General features: G+C 39.4%; 1 protein-coding gene across 1 annotated transcript in view; it reads right to left on the minus strand.

Moving 5' to 3' along the window:
• LOC150082411 (glutamate [NMDA] receptor subunit 1-like) overlaps window positions 1–27,749 on the minus strand; it is a 514,944-nt gene that overhangs the window by 197,703 nt on the left and 289,492 nt on the right. The window contains exon 8 of the mRNA XM_090380513.1: window positions 21,573–21,717. Coding sequence (XP_090236639.1) covers window positions 21,573–21,717 — 145 coding nt within the window. The remainder of the gene's footprint in view (window positions 1–21,572; window positions 21,718–27,749) is intronic.

The following is a 27,749-nucleotide window of genomic DNA, read 5'->3' on the forward strand; positions in this document are numbered from 1 at the left end:
TAATGTTGATTATTTCATATCTTAATTAAATTTAGGATATGAAAAGATACACGACCTCTACAAGAACTTATACTTGAAGAATAGCAACTCCAAAATAACTTGACCACTTGTAGGGTTGAACTAAAAATTGAGAAAGAAAGGGATTTGGAAGTTACGATACAGTCGGGCGGGCTTTCCGGAGGAGGTTTTCTGAGAAGTGTAGACAGGCGGCAAGGAAGACCCATGGTGTGCTAGCGATGATATGTTGAACATTTGTTGGAATAGTGAGTTCAAGTATGGAAGCAGCATCCAAACAAAGACATTCTCAAAAGGGCAACCGTACGACGAAGAATTCCGATTATGTCGGCTACAGGGCTTGACAACCAGGTATTTTAGAAGTGGGGGGGGGGGGGGGCTGATTGACGTTTATAAAGCTCTGGCAGGGTTTAGTGAAATGGATGAAGGCGGAAATTTCACTATGAAAAATTCCAAAATTTTCCATCAGCCAAAAAAAAAAAAAAAAAAACCACTTCGCATTTCACCCATCCGGTCACTCCAAATGTTTGACTAGTTCAACCTTAAATTTATTTAAGCTATAAGCTTCCAAAACAACAGATAGAAGTCTGTTCGAGCAATCAATTACCCGCTGACTAAAGGCAAACTTCCGCTCATCTATTCTACAACTGTCTTTCCTCAATTTGAATCTATGCCCCTCAGGTTCTTAATCTCAGCAAGTGGAAGTATCCCATCAGCATTGAGCTTGCTCAAACCATTCAAGATCTTCTACACCTCAATGAGATCACCTCGCAGGTGACTAGTCTCCAGATGCCGCAACTGACAGAATTTAAGCCTCTTCTGGTTAGAGAACCCTTTTTTCCTCTCACCAAACTTGATGCCCTTCTCTGTATTCGTTCTAGCAACCCTACATCCTTACTAAAATGAGGCCTCCAGATCTGTACGCAGTACTCAAGATGTGGCCTGACCATTGCCTTATACAAAGGTATAAACACCTCCTTGTCCCTGCTAGCAAAATTCCTATATATCATTGACAAAACTCCATGACCTGCTTTGGCAGCCCGTCGGCACTGCTCAGAGAACTTCATTTCTCTGAGCAGTGCAGACGGGCTGGTCTTTTTCATTCTCCAACTCCCTGAGTGTAGTACGTTTCAATTGGGTTACTGCTGCTCATATGCAGTGCTTTGCATTTGTCAATATTAAACTTCAGTTGCCACTTCTCAGCCCATCTGCCTAACTTTTGTAGCTCCTGTTTCAGTAGCATACTGTCTTTACTATCATTAACAACCCTGCCAACCTTTGTATCACCTGCAAACTTGGACATTAAGCCTGATATACCTGCATTGATATCATTGATAAATACACAAAACAAGAATGGGCCCAGCACCGAACCTTGGGGCACTCCACTAATAACATTAGACCATGTAGAGCAGTGTCCATTTATTACCACTCTCTGCCGTCTCCGACTCAACCATCCATTTATCCATTGCAGCAACTTGCCATACCGCTCCAATTTGTACAGCAGTCTTCCATGTGCAATAGTATCAGAAGCTTTCCTGAAATCCAAGTACACGTATATATAATAGCAAATATATTTTTTTCATCTAGTTCCTTTGTGACCACATCGTAGTATCCACATCGTAATCATATTGATCAGACAAGACTTCCCCTTCACAAACCCATGCTGTATCTGAACTATTACTGCAGCCTTCTTTTTTCACTTCTTTAAAATAAATAAATAAATTTTCTGTTTATACTCCGGCACGACAACCAAGTCAGTAGAGTTTACAATAAATCGTCAATACAAATATTTATTGTATTTAGTAGTCACGGGCTTGAACCCGGGCCACTCAAGGGACGCGTGCTATGTACTCTCCCTCGTGATCACTGGGTTACGTCCAGTGACTCCATTATTTTCCTGGGAACAGAAGTTAAACTATCAGGTGTATAATTATTTGCATCACCCTTTGAACACCCTTTGTGAACTGGGGATACATTTGCACATCTCCAGTCCATGGGGACCTCCAATGAATCTAAGGATGTTCTCATAATTATGGCTAAGGGTTTGCTTACTTCCCTCGCTCGCTGCCTCCTTCAATATAACTGGATAGATTACATCTGCCCCAGGCGTCATTTTATGTTTATTTATTTATTTAATTTTTCTGTTTATACTCCGGGACGACCAAACGGTCAGGGGAGTTCACAAGATAGACAGAATACAAGAAACAGCACGATATTTAGCAGTCAAGGGCTTGAACCCCGGTCATTCAAGGCACGTGTACTTATGCTGTGCGCCTGACCAGTCTCCGTTATTACAAAATCATTTAGCGCCCTGTTAGAGTTTAGTAAACTTTTGCCTCCCCTTCCTTACAGAATTCCTCATGTGTGAATGTAAATGCAAAATACTCATTTAGTTTGTCAGCTATCTGAGTAGGATCATCAACAGTCGAACCACAAACATCAAGTAGACAATCTGATTCATTCCCTTTCTTCTAGAGTTTTACATAAGTTAAGAGGTCTTTGTTGTTGTTATTTTTCATCCTTTGCCAAAAATTTCTCATAATCAGCCTTCGTTTGCCTAACCTCCTTTGTGACTTCATTACAGATTAACTTATATCTGCCGTAGAATTCTGTGTCACCTGCTAATTTATATGCATCCCACGCATTTTATTTCTATGCCACGAGCCTCATTAGTTCATCTGACATCTATTTAGGCCTAAATCTTGAACGGTATTTCTTAGTTGGTATGAAAAGCCTAGTAACTCCTAAGATTAATTCCCTGAAGGCCTCCCATTTAGAATTCACTGTTTTTAACATCATCAGTTGATCACACTGTATAGAATTCAAAAACTGCCTGAGACCACTGTAGTCATCTTTACGAAAACAAAAACTCTTTCCTTTACCCTTGATGGTAGTTACATCTTTACGTAAATCTCAGATCAGTAGACTGTGATCACTGTCACCTAGTGGTTCCTTTATCTGCAAATTCTAATGCATGCGTCATCATTGGTGATAATCAGATTACCCCCCTCTGGTTGCCCCTCGAACATATTGCTGTAGAAAACAATCCACCATGAACATATGACTTGGAGTCCTGACAAACGAGACTCATCAGAGAACAGTTCTGTTCTCTAATGAGTCCCGTTTTAACCTACAAAGATTTTCTAGACGTTATTTCATCTGGAGACAACAAGGAATGCGGTACCATCCCTTCAACATCAGAGAAACGGACGCTTACAGTGGAGGCGGTATTCTCGGATGGGGCAGAATAATGATCAACGGCCACCGCCCCCCTTCATGTTTTCGATAGGAGTACCGTAACTGCGCAGAGGTACCGAGAACAGATTTCGAACCCTATGTGCGACTTTTTGGGGTGCGGATGGCCCAGATTTTCTTTTCATGTATGATAACACCCCTGCAGATAGAGCTCAAATGGTGTAGAAATATCTTGAAACTGAAGATATTCAACTACTGCCGTGGCCAGCACGATCACAGACTTAAATCCGATCGAACATGTGTGGGACGCACTTGAGTGTCGAACTGCAGCCAACTCCTCGGTCACTTGATGAGCTAAGTTCTGCGCTGGTGGAAGAATGGGATTTGTTGACAGAATCTTATAGACACCCTTATACCGCGCTAGGTTCACCGAGCTATTGTAGGGATCTACAACAGCGAAGTTTCTTGCTATCTTCTCATTTCATCGTTATTCTATGATACACCACCAACACCACCATACCAAATTTTGTCCCATTTCATCTAAAGTTGCACTAGTTACATCACATTTTCTACGTGTTCTGTTAATTTTGTGGTACAGTGTATTATTAAACGCTCTCAGCAGCGTAACATATATTGGTACACTAAAAGCTACACAACTTGCCAAAAAAATACGAATCTTTATTCCGTATTGAATTGGGCAGCATTTGTTTCGAATAACAGCAAGTTTTTGGAACGATACGGATTCTACAGAACGCTTTAGTGCGTTTTGGTCTAATTATAACCTTTCTTCCAGCAAAATATCGACGACAAAGTTGAAGGAAGAGTACTAATATCTTTTTCTCTTCCTTTAACTAGAGAGCTATTCGTTGCAGAATAGCTCTTTCTAGCACTTGCCACACATTCTCAATACGATTGAAATCGGGTTAATGTGGTGGCCATGGTAGATAGTAGTAGAAATTCATGTCATGTTCTCAGAACCATTCTTGCACGATTCTGGCAACGGTGCACTGCTATCTATAAAATGACTATCACCTTCGGAATCAAAGTGTAACACTGCAGGTAGCAGATTTTATACAAAATATAGGTACTCCCTCGATCACACTCGACCTTCCAACGGTATCAATGGACCTAGTCTTTGCCAACAAAATATTCCCCATACCATGATACCACCCCCCCTGATGCTCGGGTTGAATTATCAAGGCAAGCAGGGTCCATCGCTTCTTGAGGTTCTCGCTTACGATCTCGGCCTACGATCAGTGCAAAACAAAGTGTATCATGATTCTTCTGATCACATGACTTTCCTCCATTGTTCCACTGTTCAATGACGACGTTCTCGGCACCACTGCAAGGGAATTTTTTTTTTTTTTTCTGGAACAAATAGCTTCCGAATAGTCAGGCGACTGCCAATAATCGGTATCTTCAATTCCCAGAGCATGGTTGAAATAGGGCAGTTGTGAGCTTGATTGAATTCAGATGTTATTTGCTGCAATTGTCCATTTTTCCGTGCAGCCCTCCTTAAAGTATGATGGCTTCGTACTTTTCTGCCACATTTACGCATTTCAGATGTGGAAGAACCGCATTTACGCCTTTGAGATGGATGCTTTTGAGGAAACCAATGATGTCTTTTCGTTTCTTGAATCGTGGAACCTGCTAACCGCGCACCCACGACAACACCTTTTTCCAAGTCTGATAGATCACGCGTTTTCCCCATTCTGGCTTCAGATTACTGTAGTCGAAGAGCCTGTGCAGTCTTTATACTCAAAGAAGCAACATGTCCTCACCCCCATGTCGCAGTTTTCTTTCCATCTATTTGCATTTATTCTTTGTCTTTAGGCGCCTCGATGTTACAGTTAGGTTAACGGGTTGCTCTCTGTTTAACGGGCGTGTTATTTAACCGGAAAGCCTAATATTTGCGATTGTTACCTGGGGATGTCGGTGATAATGTTTTAAGAGTTTATAAAAGCGATCAATACCCAAAAAAAAAAATAATAATAATAAAAGCTCGGTGCTGTATTTCAGTCTCATTGGTCTGCATTCGTGGTCACGTCTTGAGGTGTGGTGACACTTCTTAAAACTGCAGCTTAATTCGCTGGGGAAAATGACTGTGTGCTCATTGATCGCTTTTGTTGATTCTAAACATGTTTTATTTACGTGTATCACGCTGCTACCAAAATGGACTTCTTCTTTCTTTCTTTCATATAGAAAATAAGCTGATGAATATTCTTGTGAGAATCTCTTTTCATATTTCTCCCACCTTCCTTGGATTGAAATAGGATTAAGTCAATCTAATTTAACTTCAGTTGTAGTTCTGTAAGTTTATCATCAGAGTGTGCTTTCTTTCAATACTCTTTAAATATCTTACTGTCGATATAGATTTATAATTCTGGAAAAATGAAAACGTATCCTCTGTGATACTTAAAGTCAGCATTCAAAATATATTTGAAAACTAAAGCATATTTTCATTACGGTTTTCCCAGCAAGATGATAGACACATCCACCGTTTATGTCGGTAAATTGCACGTGTTCTCTGGTTGATTGTCTCCATCCTGGGCTTAAAAGTCCGTTTTTCAAGGGGTAAAAAAACCCTTGTTACCCTCAATCGAGACCGACTAACCTGGCCAATAACTTAGTGATTGCACAATTTCACATGAAGTTCTTTGAATGGTGCAAATATGGTGATAGGACAGCTCGTGGGGGCGGGGTTCTGTCAATGATATACAGAAACTTTTCTAGAAAGAACAAAGAAGTGTTTGTATAAGGCAATGGATAAGCTACATCTGGAATTCTTCTTCATTTTACGAAGGACATAGATTTGTTGCGAAGGATGCGAAGAACAAGATTAAAAAATTAGGGCCACCCGAGAATTAGCTCATTTACTCATGTGTATTATGTCTGTATATTTCGTGTATCTCTGGTCGGTTTGCCTGTTTTGCTATAAGAAAATCCCGATTTTCCGGGGAGGGGGACTTTGCTGTCCTTGATTGAAACTGACTAACTCAACCAAGGAGTAAAAAAAGCCTATAAAAGTTTTCGCGTCATTGATGGGATTCATATAATTAATTAATCTTTATACGTAAAAGTACGATACAATGTATCCATCACGGCATGGTGCCAGGGGTTTCACATGGATAAATATAATAAGATATAGTAAGAAGATAATAACAAAATAATAACACTGATAATTATTAATAATAACAATAATAACAATCATTATAACAAAATTGAATCAATAAAGTCCAATCCAGGAACAGATACCATGTGAACCACTCCTCCATACATCTAAATTACAGGAATTCGTGGCTCACAGAATAGTGACACAGATCGAGTGTTTCACAGTTCAGAGGTAGATTTTACAGTTCAAATTCGTCCTCCTACTGGGTGGGGAACAGATCACATGCTTTTGTTAAGATCCTTCTCCTGTACTGCTTGTCGCAGGCCAACCGGTACAGATCAATGTCCAGCGATTGTATAATTGTTACAACATTTGTGTGGGATGAAATCTTTCAGTCATGTGCAGTCTCACGTGGGTCGAGCACAACTATGACTTTGCTCTCAGCGCATGAGGAGGAACTCTCCAGCAGATCAAGTCCCAGATGTTGTGGGGGGGGGAGATCTTTCCCGTGAGCATTTTCACAATGAAGGTTAGGCGTCTCTGTTCCATCTTCACTGGCATTCGTTCCAGACCGAGAGCAGTGGCTATCGCTGTAGTTCCCTGCTGTGGAGGTAATTGAGACTTCAACGTGGCCCATTTAAGTAACAAAAACTCGGCTGCATATAGTGGCTAGTAGGATTCACAAAATCTTAATACCGGTATTTCAGTATTTTTAATTTATGAAACTGGTATCCTGGTTTCATAAATTCGGACAGGTAAAGTGAGCTTTTAAGAAACTCAATAGTGTTATCGTTTAAACTGATCTAATTTTGGTACATGTTTAATTAGCGGCAGAAAACGTCCTTTTGGATTCTGCGCTGGTTGGTGCTTTGTACTGAGATAGTCGTAGACGAGTTACAGTTTACCTCCCCCCCCCTTATTCCCTCATCTTCAAAAAATCTTATTTCCTTTTTATCAAAAATAAAAAATATATCCTTTTTGACATTTTATGGCACTATATCCGTATTAACGAAAAAGAAGGATTGACATTTAAGCTGGTGTGGAAACCAAATCTAAGTTGTGTGTGTGTGGGGGGGGGGGAGGGGGTTATTTATTATTATTAGCTATATGGTGCAAGGAAGCCTGAGGCTTATGCTGCACCAGCCAAAAAAAAAAAAAAAAAAAAAACATTCTGAATTACCCCGAGAGAGAGAGAGAGAGAGAGAAACAAGAGAAAGAAGTAGAAGGGAATCACCAAGAAAGAGAAGAATGATGATATCCAGCTCAGGACCCTGGGTATGCCAAGCCGTAATCAGATGGTTTTTTTTTTTTTTGATTTGGTAGTTGTTGGCGCATCGGCTTCTGTGGCCATATTGCACCTCCCAAGGTTTTTGCAGTACTTTGATCCAAGCCCGAGGCGAGAATCGAACCCGCGACCTTTGGGTTGCCGGGCAGGTACTTTACCCACTCGGCTAGCCCGGTCGGCCTAATCAGATGTGAGTTATTAATTTTTGTTTCCCTGTAACTTAGTATCGCCGTCAGTGGCCACTGTTATGGTTTTTGTACAGCAGCTCCCCTCAAGCACCAACCCCCACAAACTACCTGACTGCGTTAAAAAATGAGAATTTCCAGGAGCTAAGGGATATTCCCCCCCCCCCACACACACACGAGTACATATATTATATGTGAGCTGTCAGTTTCTCAAGAGCAATGACACAAATTAAAACAAAATCATTTTTCATACAAATCTACTTACAATACATAACTGGTGTTCATTTACATCTAATCTATTCATTTTTCTCATTTAATCTGTTAATACATGCTATCATTTCCATAAAATTTCTCTTAATTAACAACTCTCTCTACAGCTGCAAACACTAAACTAATTCAATCTTAGTCACTTCCTCATATTTCTCTTAATCACCAATATCAATTCTCTTCACAACAGCAATCCATAAGTCGCTAACTTAATGCTAACAATTTCATGTAATCTCTCTTAATTTAGCAATATCAATTTTCTTTACAACTTCAACCAATAAACCAACTCAATACTAAACATTTCCTTATTTCTCGTGTTTCTTCAACTTCAAACTTACTCTAAAATAATCTCCCACTTTATCTAAGTACCATTTCCAAAACAACACAGTTCAGAGGACTTACCTTCCTTCTCTTTCACGGCTGGATTCCTTTGTGAAGGTTCCTGCCACGAAGTGCGGTGATGTCTCTCTTCTTAGTTGAACTCTGAATCTCTGCTGTATAGCTCTTCCAATACTGTCTTATTTCGGGATTTCGAGAACAGTTCTCTGTTAATACTGAAGGAAATTACCACAGCAGTAGTAGCAGAAGCCAGGGCACTGTCTGACTAGCTTGTTATTGAACTTCGGGATTAACTTCTAGCACAGGAACATGCCCGGCGGAACCCTTCCCTATATAGCTGGACACTCCCACAACTAGAACCGAACTGAACCCAGAACTAACACTGGAAGTCTGCAATCCCTCCGAACAACCACCACAAACCCCTCTTTTGGTGCGAGCACCTTATTTATTTCCTTTTAATTTATTTGTTTATTGAATTGATTGCAAGTTATAGTCGCCCCTTGTACTACTTTTTATACACAAGCTATGTGCAAATCCCAGAGGGGTTTGCACATAAGCTTGTATCTCCCCCATCTAATTTAAACTTGACCCAATCACGGTGTTATTCTTTAAACTCGCTCTTCTTCCTTTGGTGGGAAAAAACGTTTTTCCACACAACGAAAGGCTTTCATCTTTTACCTCAAGATCACCTGTTCACAATACCTTTGAACTGCTCCATACCGACACCCTTTCCCAAATGCACTAAGTGTCGCACCCTCAAGTAGCCGTATAATAGAGGAATTAAACTATTGTTCAGAAGTGTTTAATTTTAACCCTTCCACACCCGCCATACCATTGTTCACCATATTCCTTAATTGCATTACCAGGCTTACTGCCACTAACGGAAATATTTCCGTGATGATGTTTTCGTTATTCTTTAAGTGTTTTATTTCCACACACACCATACTTACTAAGAGAAATATATTTGTAAGATTTTATGTCTTACAGTTTCATGACGTTTTCAGGTTTCTGTTGCATTTGTACGGTGTATAACAATCCCTCATTTGCAAATTCATTAATAAAAATAAATATATTTTTCTGTTTATACTCCAGGACGACCAAACGGTCAGAGGAGTTCATAAGATAGACAGAATACAAGAAACAGCACCGTATTCAGCAGTCACGGGCTTGAACCCCCGGTCACTAAAGGCATGTGTACTTATGCACCCAATGATTTCTTGTTGTCGATTTTATAACCTTTATGTGAATAAATCATGAATAATTATTTTTTAAAGTAGTACCGAAAAACCGGTATTTTTGTATCAATACCGGGATTTGAAAAATTTTTCGAATTTTTTCAAATCCCTAGTCATTTCAAAAAATGACTAGGGCTTACAATACCGAGATTCTGTGATCCCAATATTCGGGATCCCGGAATCTCGTTATTGGAAGCCCTAGTTGAATTGTTCGTCACAAAATTTCATATAATTCCGTTGACTGTATATGTATTTAGATTTAAAAAGCTGGGGGCACTGCAGTTCCGCAATGCCTGCCGACGAGCCACCCCTGGTTATTTTATGGTTACTGGTGATGAAAAAATAAAAACAAACGACAGCACACATAGTGAAGAAACAGCAATAAAGTCACTTCCATCAACAAATCGCCAGGAGATGACAAGATAAGCGAGAAGGTATTAAAGTGGGCAGAAGACTTCTCAGTGGCAAACCTCACTGACGTGATCATATTTTACCCACAGAAAAATAGTGGCGTTCAATGACCAACCAATTCATTAGGAACCAAAAGCCAATAGGTTGCAAAAGAAACCGCAAAAACGATGAAAGATTCAGTTTTTTTTCTTTCGGCGCCAACCGAGTTAGCCAGCAGTTCCAATGCATTCGATAATTGTTCATCATTCAAGTATATGTTTCCGTACAATACTCTCGATTTCTTCAGCAACACAAAAAATAGTAGGGAACCAATTAAAACCTAAAGAACTACAATTTTTCTAAGAATTATATACGCGATTGCAGAGGTAAATGGACTGAAATCGTCCCAAACTCATCATTTATCATGACTTGGATATGTTATGGACCCTTGAATTTTAAATACTGAGTTTTCTCAATAATTATATGTCCTGGATCTACGTACCCTTTAGCCATCCATTACTGTGCTGTACTAAATTTGTAAATTTTAAATTCATTAAATTAAACAAATAAATATTTCATGTGACAGTGAGTACCTATTCGGGTTCATGGTGACGTGATTACCATCAGCTACTCTGATGCACGGAGGTTGCATACGTTGACGACCGAACTGACTATCGTCAGCTGTGAACAACAGAATTAGCAATCTCCATTGATAGGTACGGTCTGATAAAAAGTAAAAAGCGTCTGACATGGCCATCCATACTTATAAAGCTTCACTTGGATGATGCTGTTATTGTTATTGGGAGTATTATTGATTAATGCTCCTAAAACCCAATAACAATATCAGGAGCATTAGTGGCCATATTACTCCGTATATAGTGTATGTAAATTGCGTGTGTTCTGTTTTCGATTTTCTGTTTGCTGGGCGAAAAACCCGAGTTTCGGGGAGAAAAAACCATGCTGTCCTCGCTTGAGACCGACTAACTCAGGCACTTTGTGAAAAAGGCCCATATAAATTCCTCTCGTCATCGACAAGACTCGAACCTTTCCACCCGGTGTGGAGATGACGGAGATTCTAACAACTGTGCTGCCCACGAGGGCTTGCATGGTGCAAATTTTGTTGAAGTTGAAAGATAAACCTTTGGAAGTTGATTTTAATATCAAAAGTCCATTACTATTCTTTTGAAGACTGAATTTCTTATATAGCAAGCACACCCGAATGAAAATATTGCATACTTTTAAAACATTCAAAGAAATCGGAACACAAAATGTTGAAAAATATTTTCTACGAGTACACGACTTTATCTCCATTCTCTGTTATATCTTTTAAGTTTAAAAATGGGAAATTATATGTTGACATATGTGAATAAAAAATATGAAAATTAGTTTAATGTGCACTAATACTAAATCAACTTAAATTTAAATATAATCAGTCAAAAACTGTCGAACGAGTGTTTCAGACATATTGCACGCTGTTGCAAAAATAATGTTGACAAATGCAAAGTACTGCATATGGATAGATGTAACCCCAGAGAAATGTACCAACTGTGTGGGACTACACTTAGGGTGGTAGAAAATTAAAAAGACCTGGGAATGATTATGTAGTCAGATATGAAGTTTCCTGAGCAATGCAGACAGGCTGCCAGAACAGGTCATGGGTTTTACTAACAGGGAAAAGGAGGTGATTATCCCTTTGTATAAGGCAATGGTCACGCCACGCCTTGAGTACTGCGCGCGGGTCTGGAGGCCTCTTTTTAGGAAGGATGTTGAGTTGCTTGAGCGTGTACAGGGAAGGGCAACAAGATTCGTGAGGGGAACGGAGGGGTACTCTTGTCAAGAGATGCTTCAGTTCTGCAAATTGCAGCAGCTGGAGACTAGGCACTTTTGAGGTGATCTGACTGAGGTGTATAAGGCCTGATATGAGGGGTACCAACTGTACCTTGAATGGATTGAGTATGCTGAATTCTGATGGAATTCTTCCGCTTGCTGAGATTACGAACCTGAGAGGGCATAAATTAAAATTGAGGAAAGACAGTCGTAGAATAGATGTGCATTTGCCTTTGGCCAGCGGGTGGTTAATTGCTGGAACAAACTTCCACCTGTCGTTATGGAAGCTGACAGCTTAAATAAATTCAAGGAGGAACTGGACAAACGTTTAGAGGGAATAGTTGTGTGAGATTGTTTTTTTTTTTTTTTTTTTTTTTGGCTGATGCTTGCCTTCTTGCATCACATGCCTCTATTATTATTATTATTAATAATTTAAAATAATTATTTTACATTGAAACGAGAATAATTATAATAATAAGACCTATTTCTGGGAGACCTATTGCTGCTAGGTGGTTATGTAGGGTCTTTGGCACCATACCTGTGGTTGACACGATGATCGGGATTGTCGTTACTCGATGCATATGCCACATCCCTTTGATCTCCTGTCTTTGGTTCGTGTACTTCCAGATTTTTTCCCTGTGGGTTTTCTGCAATTTACCCATGACGAGGTGGAACCCCCAATCAGAGAGAAATAATATAAGAGCAATAATAATAATAATAATAATAATAATAATAATAATAATAATAATAATAATAATAATAATGTACAAAGTGTATTGTACAACGAAAGTTCCAGTGCTGGGAAAGGCGCTAGAGAAGGTTGTTGCCAGTAGATTAATTGAAGCGTATATCGCCAAAGGACTTGCTTCTGGAGACCAGTATAGGTTCACCAAAGGATGAGGGACACAAGATGCGTTAGTTAGACTTCTAGTTATTCAGGCAGAAACAGATTATAAGTATTTGCTGGGCCTCTTTGTGGACTTCAAAGGGGCCTTTGATGGCACAGTGCGCTGGCGAGGTTCAGAGAGGCCGATGTGTCCATAAATATATATAAGCTTTTAAACAGCTTACGTCAGAAAACTGCAGGTCTTGACGGTATGTCTCCACTTGATCTCAAAACTTTTGCTCCTGAATTAGTACTGTTCTGTGTCGCCGTTTTTCATTTTATTATTACAAATGTGTTTTTTCTTCTGCTTGGAAGAAGGCTAGCATATCCAGCCAGTTCCTAAAAAGAATGACAAATCCCTCCCATCCAATTATCGTCCCATTGCACTTATTTGTATTCTTTCTAAAGTAATGAAGAAATCAATTAACCGCTAACTCTTAAACTAGTTAGAAACCTTCCGTCTGATCAACGATCGCCATTATGGATTCCGTCAGTATCGATTCTCTGGTGATATTCTGGCTTTTGTTACCCATATATGAGCAAATTCAATGGAAAAGTTTGGTTAAACTCAAGCAGTTGCTCGACATTTCAAAGGCTTTTGTTCGTATTTAGCATAAAGGTCTTCTAAATAAGCTTCAATCTTATGGATTGCCGACTATTTTTTGCCATTGGACAATTGGTTTCTCACCGACTGCTCATTTGCGGGTGATGGTAGATGGCTCTCTGTCATCTAACTTCTCCAGTAATGCTCGTGTTCCCCAAGGTTCAGTTCTTTCTCCCGCTCTTTAACTCTTGCATATTAATGACCTTCTTCCACTGACTGGAAATCCTATACATAGTTTTTCTGATGAATGCACTTTGCATTCCACCTTCCAGTATGAGAAAACTTGCCCTGCAGAAACCGTTTCACCTTCTCGAATATCTATTTCTAATTCCTTAAATAGTGATCTCCAGATAATTGTCCAGTGGGACGAAGTAACTTTGTTACTTCGTTCCACTGGACAAATTATGGACGAAGTTGATTTTAATCTTTCTAAAACTCAGTCCTGTCATATATCTGACAAAAAGGATTCCCCTGCACTTACGGTTATCTTCGATGACGCTCTGAATTCTCGGCGAGATCATATATCTCTATTGGGGATTACGCTGACTTCTAATTTCTCTCCCTCTTCCCAAATATTGCTTCCACTGCACCTAAAAAAAACGGGTTTCTCTTTCGCTATCGGCGTTACTTTTCTTCCAAAACAGCTGTTCAATCTGTACAAATCGCAAATCCACCCTACCACGGAATATTGTTCTCACGTCTGGGGCAGTGCCCACAAAGCCTCTCTCATATTCCATTCGAAAGAGGGCAGTTAGGTTAATTAATGACTCATCTCTATCAGAGTCCCTCCATTCTCTGTCTCATAAACGTTCTGTTCTTGTTGCATGCCTTTTCTGATACTTCTATGGGCACCGTTGTTATCGAATTGGTTTCTATAATTCCCGTTCTCTCTTCAAAAGCAGTCTGAACACATACCGAAACCAGTCAGCATCCTTTTTCTGTCGAACTTCAAGCTCACAGAACCTACTTTTCATCTTCCTCATTTATTCATTCAACTTCCGTTTTCTGGAACAACCTCCCTTCATATACGTATTTCCTGAAAATTGCAATCTACAGAATTTAAGTCTAATATCAACAAATATTTTCTTTCATCTTTCAACCCATTCACGGTACTAAGTATTATAGATTCTAATACCTCTTGTGTTTGAGGTTTTCATAAAAAAAAAAGTCGATTCAGGACCAGAACGTCAGTACAACAGTACTGACGTTCTGGTCCTGGATTCCCGCGATCTTAATTTTAGGGCCTCTAAAAATATGTCCTCCAGGGCTCCAGACTATCTAAATCCAAAGCACTGGAGATGGTTGTTAAAGATTGCAATGATGCACAAAGATACAATGCTGACAAATGCAGCAGACTTTCAGAATAACGGCACCAACGGGGATTCAAGTTGCCGTTATTTCGATTTTCCCGTTATCTAAAAAGTTTTATTTTTAAATATATTCAATGCAGAAATAATGAAGCTAAATAAGAAATATAGAGATTAAGAATGAAATTTTATTAACCGCACATAAGAAAAAAACATAAACATGTTGACGATCCAATTTTATATTTCTGCCATTAATACCCTCTTACTTACGCCCGGTTCTATTTTCTTTATTATATCAAGTTCAGTTTTCGCGGGTGCACAGTGGTATTGTCACCTTCCTCCCAACACCGGGTGGAAAAGAACTGGGTTCGAATCCCGTCGATGACGTGAAGAACTTTTATGGGCTTTTTGCACTCCCCGGCTGAGCTAGTCGGTCTCAGGCGTAGACAGCAAAGGTCCTTCCCCCCCCCACCAGAAACTGGAGATATTTGTTCAGCAAAACAGGCAAATTGACCAGAGAACACAAACAATTTACAAACACAATACACATGGGTATATGAATTAACTTTCCCGGTGACCTATTGTAATAGTTTGGATTATACGAAGTTTGTCACTAAGTTTAATGTTGTTCTTCTTTTCTTCTCAGTATGAGGTTTTTATTACCTTTAGGAGCCAAGTGAGTTTTTGATTTAAAATAAATGTAAAACAGCAGTGTAATCCGTGATACCAGTACAGAATTCACTTTCAAAATGGAGAACGTAAACAAATACAGTATCACACGACTTGCCGTTTTATTTTTTCGGCACTGCAAGACATCTGCGCTGCTGTAAACATCCGATCTCAATGTGCCGTTAGCTGGAATGTTCCGTTATTTCGGGTGCCGTTATTTCGACAGTCTATTGTATTTCTCTACCCAACTGCAACACCGCCAAATTAAACTTTTTTAGCTAACATAGTTGGTTAAATTTTAATTTCAAAGAATTGTACGATAATTATTTAGGTCGTATCTCTTGGGCACACTAAGCATTATACAGTAGAATGTCCAAATAACAGCACCCCAAATAACGGAACATTCGAGCTAACGGCCCATTTAAATCGGATGTTCGAAAAAATAAACCGGCAAGTCACGTGATTATTGTATTTGTTTACGTTCTCCATTTTGAAAGTGATTTCTCTACTGATATCACGGATTACACCGCTGTTTTACATTTATTTTAAATCAAAAATCCCTCACTATGAATCCTTAAAGGCAATAAACCTCATACTGAGACGTATGAGGTTAATCTCTCTATTTCTTATTTCGCCTCATTATTTCTGCATTAAATATATTAAAAATAAAACTTTCTAGATAACGGGAAAATCGAAATAATTCTGAAAGTCTGCTGTACGTCATCATAAAAAGTTAATCAAATATAAAGATATGCAAAAGAGGTTCGTTATTTTTGCATATAGAATTGAGGAACTGAATTTTTATTGCGATTAAAGTGGAATTCGACAGGTTTAGCGCTCGAGCGAAAACTTCTTTTTAAATATTCAAGGTTAACTGCTGGCAGACGTACTGTCACGAATAGCAGACGATTGTAATATTTGTAGAAATGGCACCGTTTATTGTAGAGCGGCGTCGTAAATATGTCTGCATTGAGGGCGGCGCACTTGTGTGTGTACGGAGAATATTTTGTTCCTTTTTCGACTAAAGGTTTCACCGACGGATAACTCTAAAGAAAAACAGAAAAGAATAGCGGCGAACTGCTGTTCGGCAATCACTTTCGGCTATCTGTGATCGTTGCCTGGCAACAGTGACGAGCTCTGACGCATGTGACGTAAATGACGTAAATTGTTGCCGGCGCAGCAGTCATTTAAAATGTGTTGCAAAAAGAAAGAATGAAAACTCGCTATTTTCAAGATTGCATAATAATGGCAGGAGAACGTTTTGTGCAATGTTTTAATTTCTCCGCGTTATTGTTTGGGGGCCGACCCAGCTGTTCGGTAATGAAACATTTAAAAAATTAAGCCCATTCGTTGGTGCCTCGTTAGGAAACACAAGATTTCTTTTCTTTCAGACTATAGTTACTGATAATTAAATATGACGTGTTGAAGTGGTGAATGCTAAGAGAAGCAATGAAAACTGCAAACACGCGTTACTTTAAATGATGATTTGAGGGCGCTCGTTTAAAGTGGGCGCAAACGAACGAAAGGGTAATTCGGACCCCAACGACCAATTACAAGACGGTTCTAAAATAAACTTTGCTTCTCTTTTTCGAGGCCGATTAAAAACGATATTTCTACATTCAAAACCCGTCTTGCAAACAGATATTTCTGAAATTAGAGAAAAACAAACAGAAATTAGTTTTAATTTCATACTATGCATATAATGCCAGTAACGCCATAATAAAGGTAAACATTTTCATACAAAAAATTAATAATAAAATAAAAGTAAATAATGCTTATAGTGTTTATAAGATATGAGTAAAAAAAATAAAATAAAATTATGTAATAATAACCATTTTTCTAGTACGTGTCTGCTTACTCTTATTTATTGTTAAAAAAAAACAAAAAAAAAAAAAAAAGTTTTCTCCTTTATGGGATTTTTTCCGCACCGTGAACTGGTACACGTGTACCGGTACCAAGTGCATGGGGTGGTTGGTTGTGACAGTTACTATTATTATTGTTCTTGCAGTTGATCGATAAATTCCCTTACTATCCTATAAGTGCTCAGGATCGCGGCTTTCTGAAGTTCCATGTAAGTGTTCTCTGGGAGGCCTATTGCTGCTAGATTCTGATAGAGGTCCTGGCACCACACTGATGGTTGCGAGGTGATCGGGATGGCGGTTACTTGTTCCGTATGCTGCATCTATATGACATCCTGTCTTCTGTGTACTTCCCGATCTTTCCAGCACTAAAAAATTGTGTCCATTGCCCAGGCTTTATCAAATCATTAGCACTTTACGTCGGCTGGACCGCTCACAAATTCAGGTCCTTTGCTGTAGCTACTAAATGCTGCATATGCCTCGGCTCAGGCAATACTTATAAGACTTGTAGACAAGCTTCTCCTGTCGCAAAGGCCATGTACTTGTGTGCTCCATCTGCAAGGCTAGGAAGCGTGAATGCCATCATTCTATACGGGATACCTATCGCCCAAAATTCTTGAGGCCTGAGGTCTATATTTGCAATACGGTATACTTTCTTTGATCTACTGGTATTTTTCGCTAGCTTCTGATTTATTATCCTAGCGACTTGGTCGTTCCTGTGAGTGTATTGGGTGGGTGATCAACTTGCATCCCAAAGTGATGTGCTGGATTGTTTTGGGGACTAGTGGTATCGTCAACATGTGTCATCTATCACTGCGGGATCCTTGGCGATCGATTTTCTGTAGTTCCTGGTGTTGATTACCTGGTCTTGGATGGCGAGCATAAATCCTTCAGTTTCAGGAAAAGTCTCCTGCTCATTTTATGTATGTAGTCTCTAATGGAGGTCATTGTGGTGTCTGCTATGGAGTGCCTTCATATATACACATGTCCACATGTATAGAGTGCCTTCTTCGCCCATATTTCTGTGTCTGTTTGTTTTTTTTTTTTTTTTTTACTGTGTGAGTGGGGTCTCCTTGTTGAGGTTGAACGGTGCATGCCGTTTGTCTATCTTTCTTATATCTTGGTAGATTGGCGCTGTGTTTTCCTGAAAGCAATCCCTCGGGTTCTTAATGGCTTTCTGTTTTTCCATGAGGCCTGAAAAAATCCCCCTTCCTCCTTTCCAGGCTATGGTACTGCAGGGGGCCAACCGGGTACTGCAGGAGCTGTCTGTGTGGTCTGACGACCATAAATATCCAGGTATCTACAAGTAAAACGTCCCAAATGTTGCTTAAAGGCAGGTTAAACAGAGGATGTCCCCCTCAAATAAAATATAAAGGACAAGCTATTAAATACAGTTCAACCACAAAATACTTGGGAATTATTCTGGATGATGGTCTGAGCTTTATACCCCATGCAAAACACATTAAAGAAAAATGCAAATCATTATTATCTAGATTGGGACAAGTAACACGACAAGAGTGGGGCCTTAAAGGTCACTCACTGAGATTATCAAACAGCTATTGCAAGCACAGCGTGCTGCCCTTCTTATGTTATCGAGAGCTTTTAGGACAATTTCTACTGCAGCGTTGCAGGGCCTGACAGGAAGGATGCCAATACAATATGAGGTCCAGTATAGATATTTGAGATACCACCTGAAAAAGGCACATCCTACTTCTCTTGATAACGTGGAACTTGACCTGAATGTTCCAATAACAACTGAAAAGGAAAGATTGCGCACTATTTATGTAAATAAGTGGCAGTCTGACTGGTCTGTATAGAGACAGGAAAGGTGACAAGAGAGTATTTGCCTAATGTAAGGGAATTGAGGAAAAGAGAACTATTGTGGTTTGCTCCTGGACTATATGGAACATACCTTTTGAGAGGTCACAGCAGCCTCAACAGCAAGCTACATAAACTTGAACTGTCTCCTTCCCCTCTTTGTCTCTGTGGAGGTGAAGAGGACGCAGATCATATTCTTTTAGAGTGTCACTATTATGCCGACTTACGGAATGAACTACAACTCATTACTGGTTCCTATGACAGGGAGAATAAACCTTTTCTGATCCAATCACAAGATGCATTTGAAGCTTTTAACTTATTTGCAACACGAACATTTAAGGAAATGAGAGCTGCTGCCCTGAGATAACCTGAATCTGGATCAAGAGAAAGACTTGAACAACGACTGAAATTATCTCTGAAGACTTGAACAAGGACTGACATTCTCTTTGCAGACTTTTACAAGAACTGCTATATAGAAAGAATTGATTAATATATTGGATTTCAATATATCATAAAAGCTTCAACTGCTACTTCCTGCATTTTGTCTCACGAACTTGAGGTGATACATCGTTATGGAAGTTAAATCCTTATTGATTGGAGTGACGAACCTACTGTGTTAGAAATCGTAAAGTGTATGTAGTATGTAGTTTGACTCCAGTGCTTCAGCTGTGCCGTGCCATGCCATTGGATACCTATCTAACAGTGAAATTAAGGATTGCTGCAACTACTGAATCTCCTCCTGGTCCGTCGTAGAGTTCTGATGGGAGTGCTAAAGAAATTTTCAACGTTGAAAAAGCTATCCTTCAAGCTGAAGGCTCTATTGAGGATGCGCTTCGACATCTCCTAAGCCTGCTCACAGGATGGGAATTGCTAATCCTAATAATCCTAATTTAGGATAGGATTACACCACGACATGTGGCTTTTACAAAGGCTGAAAATTTCCTCCACCTCCTCTTTTTTTTTTTAAATCTTTTCTCAATTTCTCTTAATTTCCTTTTATTACGGCGAGTCCCTTCTCTGACCCCCCCCGCTGCACTTCTTTCCTTCCCCACCACCCCCTAACTTTTGCAGCTATTCCCATTTTCCTTTTCTCATAACTTTGTCTATCCTGGAACTTTGTTCCGGTATAGACTAGCATGAAGGTAGTAGATCCTGGCCGCCTCCACGTGGCGGGGAAGGGGGTGGGACGCTATGACCAGGTGTTGCTGCTTCCCACCTGATAAGAGCCAGGTTCCGGCCGACTACATAACCGAACACATCATAACATTTACACACCCATACAAATATACATACACCCATACACACTACATACAAATGGCCGGTTTTGGCGTGAGCCTCAACACGAATACAATAGCGGCTAATGGGGGAAACCCTGGGGTCCGCCACAACAACACATGAATAACTTCTTTCTTCTTCCGGGCTATGGTGAGTTTCTCGATGAGCCGTCAACACCACCTGAAGGTGGTGTTGAGGCTCTTGATCATCATTATTCTGGTCGATCTCATAATCTCCTCAAGTTCGGTGTTGGTCTAATCTCTGATTCCGATTGAATATGTTAGTACTAGGACTGGTTAGGTGTTTATTGCTCTGACCATGTTCCCGCCATTCAGCTTTAATTTTAGCAGGCTCCTCAATCTCTGATGGTTCTTCTCAGTCGAGCCGGCATCATTGTCAACTATTTGTAGGTGTCGCTCTTTCTCTCTCTCTTTCCCTCTGTTATGGCTTCTATCTCTTCACCGGTCTTCAGCTGGTATTTTCAGCCGACTGGATTTCTCTGATGCAATCTATGGTTCTTGTATTTGTCTATGCCAAATTGCGCCCTGATATAAGTGCCAAACTAGTCGGATCTTTTATTTTCTTTTTTTCAATAATCATAACAGCATTCGTGATTTCATACAGATAACAATATGTAAATCTTATACACATACATCTGACCGTGTGATCGTCCCGGTGTATAAACAGAAATTTTATTTATTTATTTATTTATATTAATTTTATAAATTAAACATTAAAGATTGTAAATTTAATATGTTTAATAATGAATATATCAAAAGTATATAAACATCAAGAAATCCTTGAATATCAAATTAACGTCAACAAATACAAAATTTTAAAAGTGAACGGAATTAAAAGTACATCAGTGTAATAATAGATAATATAATAAAGGATGGGGTGATATCACGAGATCCGATTAGTCCATAATCTAAGGGTGGGGGAAAATTAAGCGTTTAATTGGGTAAACGTCACCGACAGTGAAAGAACTCTCAGAATGGGCCTCATGACGAGAAAACGCTTTGTGGTGAGCATACAGGATTATGCGAATGGACAACAGATAGAAGTACACCAAGCTAAAGTAATGAGGTAAATGGTCAGCAAGAAGGGTTTAGTCGTATTTAAAAGAGTTGAAGTATACTGTCCTTTTACAAGAAGACCATTTTGGCAGTAATATCAAAACATTCCGATCAAAACATCACAGATATTGCCAAAAACCTTTGCAATGCAAACCTAAATTTTTAATAACAACAAGGAGAATAATGTCCAAATTCATGATGTGATATGCAGTGATATGGAAAGCTTACTTGAGAATAGACGTAGTCACCGACCGGTACTGCATGACCTTCCACAATATTTACGATGTCGTAATCGCTGTCCAAACGATCCCCTTTATCATCAAAAGTTACCCTTCCAGTCTTGCCATAGACAAGGGCCTGTTTCTTCAAATACCTAGGGGAACAAGTATTTGTACATTACCGTCACATAAATAGTAGCACGAAAATAAACAAACAAATAACGCATCATCAAAAGGGTTTACAGCTGAAACCACACTTTGCCTAACGACATCCATAACTATGTTCACAGATATTGCAATTATCTGAGGACAGCAGCTACCAAACTGAACATTGCGATCGCCATGGGATCCATGATTGCTACAAAATAAAATGATGCTATAAATTAAGTTTCTGACCTTGTTAGTAGAAAGAAGGAGGTAAAAAGAGTAGAGGCAACGGATCGAAAACTTCCAGCATCATTCTTTTAAATCAAACTTCAGTTCAACCGCATGGAGCCTCAGTCGTATTCTCAAAATTCTGGCAGCGTCATAAATACTGTTATTCTTCCTGGCCAGCACGTGTCAGTTCAGTGCGTGTCTTGACTACGATGCGAGCAAGTGGATTAATTCAATGGCAGGAGAGAGAGAGAGAGAGAGAGAGCACTTTATAATAGACTGACGGTATATCAGATGATAAAATAAGGGTGGATATGGGCTACAGACAGCGCGTGCTTTTTACAGTGGCACTGAACTGAGGATTATACAGCGTATAGGTAGAGAGAGAGAGAGAGAGAGAGAGAGAGAGAGAGAGAGAGAGAGAGAGAGGTGCATACACACTTTAATAAATCAAATACATGCATAATTCAGAAAGGAATGACGTTAAGAAACAAGGTACGTCATTGTGGATTACAATTGCAGATGTTCAGGCTTTAGCATCCAGAAACTATTGGCAGAAGTAAACAAAGTAATGGAAAAAAATTCTCACAGGTTCGCTCGGATCATCGAAGAGCTCTTTAATTTGATGCTTGAAGTGTAACTTACAAGTTTAGCTCGCAGATGGAAGAAGTCTGGTAGTGTTCAACCAAAAGAATAATGGAAGGGAGACACTCCGCACTTCTTCCAATCCAGCTGACGGAGAAATATTGAAATAGTCCCTCACTCTATGGTGAAAAACTTTGAGTGGTGAGGTTTTGTACGAAATATATACTCTTCATCTCTGATGAAGAGGTGTACTTTGTGATAATTTCTTCGAGGACCTCAAGAAAAACAAAAATTCTAAAATAAATGGCCACATTCTAAGAGATTGTTTTTATTTTTAATGTTTAAATAAACTAATTTCAGATAAGATTTGTTGCTCATCCGATTCAGAACTTACGTCTATATCATCCCACAAACGTTCTCTCTGATTCACTTCTCAAACAACTGGCAATAAAAACACAATGTTCCTAATTATTTTACCGTCTTCAGAATTATTCAATGATTCAAACGTTGTACAATTAATAAATTCAACTGCTACTATGAACCTTTTTTCTTTTTAACTGAAGCTGTATGAACTAACAGAAATTAGCACATCCTTTTGGACATGAGATCGTTAAATTAAATCAGCACTCAACCCAAAAACAACATCGCAGCTGCTTCGCATCGTTATAAATAATCAGTAATACAAAGAAAATTCCCATTCGTATTTATATCACCCTCGTATAATACTCATCTATCTGTAATGGATCACGAACATCGTTTGTCTTTTTTGGTAATCCTAAAAAGTACTTTTTTTTTTTTTTTTTGTTATAAATACCTTATTCCAAATGGACTCTCTCTCTCCAACAGGAAGATGCGGGCAATTGGAAAAGCTCTTATATCCTCAGGTTTAAAACGTTTCCTTCCCCTTAATAAAATACATTTTGACAGTTCACCAACTGCTTCCCAACCCCGAGAAAGACCTTCCCCTTATGAAACTGAAATGAGATTTACAAATCGCTCTCAAACTACTATATCATCACAAGGGAAGAATCGTTGAAATCCATGCAAATAAGACTTCTGGGTCTTTGAATCTTCGCATGCTGCGTTATCAAATTTCCCGCACATTTCGCTACCATGGCAACTAATGACTAAATCGAGATAGCAAAGAACGTACCGCATATGAAGATAACTACTCAGGAGATGATCGCTCGGAATGCGAAGAAGTTTTCAGAGTCTCGCCTCGGTGGCGGAGTTGAGTTTGCAAAGCGATGTCAAAAGGCATTTGCATCGAGTAATTACTTCACTAGAATTAACAGAGAGAGAGAGAGAGAGAGAGAGAGAGAGAAATTTCTTTTAAGAAAACTGACGGAGTCTGGTGGAACAAAGAATTAATTTTCTTTCGGGCAAGGTCGCAGGCGTGGTATGATTGCAGAAGCAATTCGGGATGTTCTCATCTGATAGAAGAAATTAAGGCCTCTTGAAAAGTCGCAGCGAAGCATTTTTCTCTTTGCTGTTTAAGAACGCACTCACGTGCCAAGCAGCAAATGGAATTTCTCTTCACAGCACGTTCAGTTCATTCTTCCGTCAAATATCTGAGATTGTTTTAAGGACTTTCAAGGTATTAAGATTTTAATAAGCTGGCGTTCCGTAAGAATCCTTCTAATTGTTTAAATTTTTTTTTTCTTCTTATTTTCCGATGACCTCCGACAGGAATTCCAACTGAATCACCAAATTTTGAAAATATACTGCGCTAGTGGCAAGATTCGCACGTCGGGACTGGGGATTGAAGCGACGCGCGCTCACCCTCTTCTATAAGGCTATGTTCACCCCCATAATCACTTATGCTTCTGGTATCTGGTTTTCAAAGGCCTATATTTATATAAGAGGAAGCTTGATTCGATTCAGCGCGTCATCCTGCTCACCATCACCCGGGCCTGCTGCACAGTTAGCACATATGCCTTGCAAGTGTTGGCCGGCGTGCTACCTCTAGATCTAGAAATAATCAAATGTGGTTTGCTTTACATGCTTTCCAAAAGTAAAGCCATCTCCTGTGTGGATTTTACCACCGACCCCTCAAATAACATCAAGGCCGAGAAGAAGCGCCTCACTGCATGCTTGCAGCAGATCTGGCAGTCTAAGTGGACACAGTCTACAAAAGGAGAAGTCACCAGAAAATTCACTCCTAAAATAGCAACAGTATACCCAAAATCTCCCACATGGTTCTCCCCTGGCCTATACGTCACTTTTTTTTAAACTGGCCATGGATCTATCAGAGGAAAGCTCACTGCCCTCGGGATCACCGAAAACCCACAATTCCTCTGTGGTTCCCTCGAAAGTTGGGACCACCTGATGTACGAGTGCGAAATATATGAAGATTTGAGATGCCTCCTCCTGACTAGGATACATTACCTTCCTAAAAACCAAGAACAGCACATCCTCGAAAGAGAAGAAGACTATGTCGCCTTTACGCGCTACGCACAAGACATTCGCACGACGGAAGACCCTACCATGGATATAGTCTCTATCCCAATCATCATCAAAACCCAAAACCAAGAGAAGACAACCACCTATATTTTGGGAATCAATGCAGAGGCCTACCAGCAAATGAGACTACACCACCACCACCACCAAATCTGAGAAGATCCAGTATAGGACAACCACAGCTGCATTCGCATTCCTATTTATATCCCTACTGACTTAGACACAGATCACCAGATGACATCACCACTGAAATTGACACGACCGGACATGAATGAGACGAACAAGAAGATTTTGCCAAATGGCGATCACGCTTGTGCTCTCTTGCACGGCAACTTTTGTCCCACTTCCATCCCTTACTTTGGCCTGATGGATGTATTCCATTGTGCCTGGGGGATGCCTTCTTCTTCATCCCCCATATTTCTACCTGCACCCCCTTTTCTTGACTCTAAAGCCCACCCGCTCTAACTCTCCTTTTTTTTTTTTTTTTTACATTGGTCTCTGTCAGAAAGCTTAGGCGACCCTGCAGAGACAAGCCAGAGAATATTGTTGTTGTTGTTGTTATTTGGTTTTTAGGAGCATTAGCAACTAAGGCCATATTTCTCCAGAGATATGCGGTGGTCATTCCCTGACCTTTCCGTATCCTCCGTATTTGGTGGTGACGGGCTCGAACCCCGGTCTAATCAAGAAGCGTGTGCTACGCACTGCTGCTCCTTCCCACCTGGCTACGGAGGCGCCAGCCAGAGAATAATGGGCAGCCTGGCTACCTCCTAGCGGTGTGCGCGGGCAACGTGGGGTTCCACCGGGGGCCCTGCGGCCAAATGCCAGGACACCCAACAGAACCCAACACAAAATTACGTATTCAACACAGAACACTTTTCTGGCATTTACAGTAGTTCTGTATTTCTTCACAGTGTACATATGGTGCAGATGTGGGAAACCACAGGGGGCGCTTGACACTAATACTATGCACTATGGATCACCAAAAGGAGTAATCTTCGCACTCAAGAAAAGTGAAGTATAAGTCATGACAGAATCAGAAGTGATGACTGTTTCGTAGCTTCAGCTGATGTTAGATCTTTACTGGAAATTGCTGTTTCCAAGCTCCTGGCGAAAAAAAAATTTTCACAGCCAATCAGATTCTCCATACAAAAGCAAATTTTTCAATTTTTGGGTTATTGGAACAGGCGCTCATACAATGTGTGGCGTGCAATTACGTCTGTAAATTGCGTGTGTTCTCTCTGGTCGGTTTGCCATTTTCTCTACGAAAAAATTAGTAAATTAATAAGAGGAGTTTACCTCAATATAGTACGTGGAACACTTCCGTATGATACCCTCCAGAAATTAGAACGGAAAAAACGAAAAAAATCGACAACTTACCGGTACATTAAAGTAAAATATAAATAATTAAAGTAAAATATAAATAATTAAATAATCAATTTAACACAATTCAAAATCAATTCAAAACAATTAAAATTCAAATTATGTTAAATTGATTATTTAATTATTTATATTTTACTTTAATTATTTATATTTTACTTTAATGTACCGGTAAGTTGTCGATTTTTTCGTTTTTTCCGTTCTAATTTCTGGAGGGTATCATACGGAAGTGTTCCACGTACTATATTGAGGTAAACTCCTCTTATTAATTTACTAATATTATTATTATTATTATTATCCGTTTATTTCCATAAGGAAACCACCCCGGGACGGCAAAGTGCCAGGAGGGTGCTAAGTACATATCAGGGTACGAGATACTACGTGCAGTGGGTTACATATACTGAACACGTAGTCTCGTCCCGAAATATTACATACACATTTTATGTTTAATATATATACACATTGATGATTGTGTACATACATTATACAACTGATATATTTACAATTCACTAATAATTCCATCTATAAATTACATATTTACATAACTGTTACAGAAGGTATATTTTTACAGTCAACAAATTATTATTGTTCTGAAAGCAGAAAGTTTCTCTTTTACTCTAAATTATTTGGTACTTTGCAGCCGATTCATATTTTGGTAAGTCTATACGAAAGGTATTATTATCAACGTAGAACATATTGAGTATTACAGCTCTGATTCATACTATCTACGAAAAAATGGAAAATATTCCGAAAAGTTGTTGTTTTTTTCTTTTTTCACTTATTCCATCTAACATTCCGTTTCTATTTCCTAAAAAAGTAGTACTGACAGAAACAAAACTTAGCAATTCGTTTCTTGCTCTTCAGCCCAGTTCACCATTGTTTTGAATATTCCAGGTTCAAATAAACATTTGTGCTTGGACTCGCTATAAAAATATTAGTAATTAGAAAATCTGGTTCTCTTAAAACTGCTGTGCTGTGTGCATAACGAGCTTTTATAAAAGCCCATAAATATTCCTCGCGTCACCGACGGGATTCGAACGATGGTGGTCATAACCATTGCGCTACCGCATGGGTTTTTACACAAGGCATACCAACCACTGAGAGCCTCTGTCCGAGGTTGTTATTCTGTTTTAACAAGAATTAATATTATCGGTAATGAGACTGGCCACTCTTTCTATTCTGTGTACATGGACACTCAGAACTGCCTCCCCACTTGACCACGTTACCTTTCCACTTAAAACCGCGATTATTGCGCGAATAGATATCGAATGGACTGATGAACGTTGTGGAATACAATTATAAGTTTAAAAATAAGCAGATTTGAACGTATGATGCACGGAAGCAAGCTTATACAGCATAAACGAAAAATTAAAAAAAAAAAACAACCTCA

The sequence above is a fragment of the Mastigoproctus giganteus genome, chromosome 8 (assembly GCF_048544385.1).
Source record: "Mastigoproctus giganteus isolate SK-2022 chromosome 8, ASM4854438v1, whole genome shotgun sequence".
Taxonomy (NCBI): Eukaryota; Metazoa; Arthropoda; class Arachnida; order Uropygi; family Thelyphonidae; genus Mastigoproctus; species Mastigoproctus giganteus.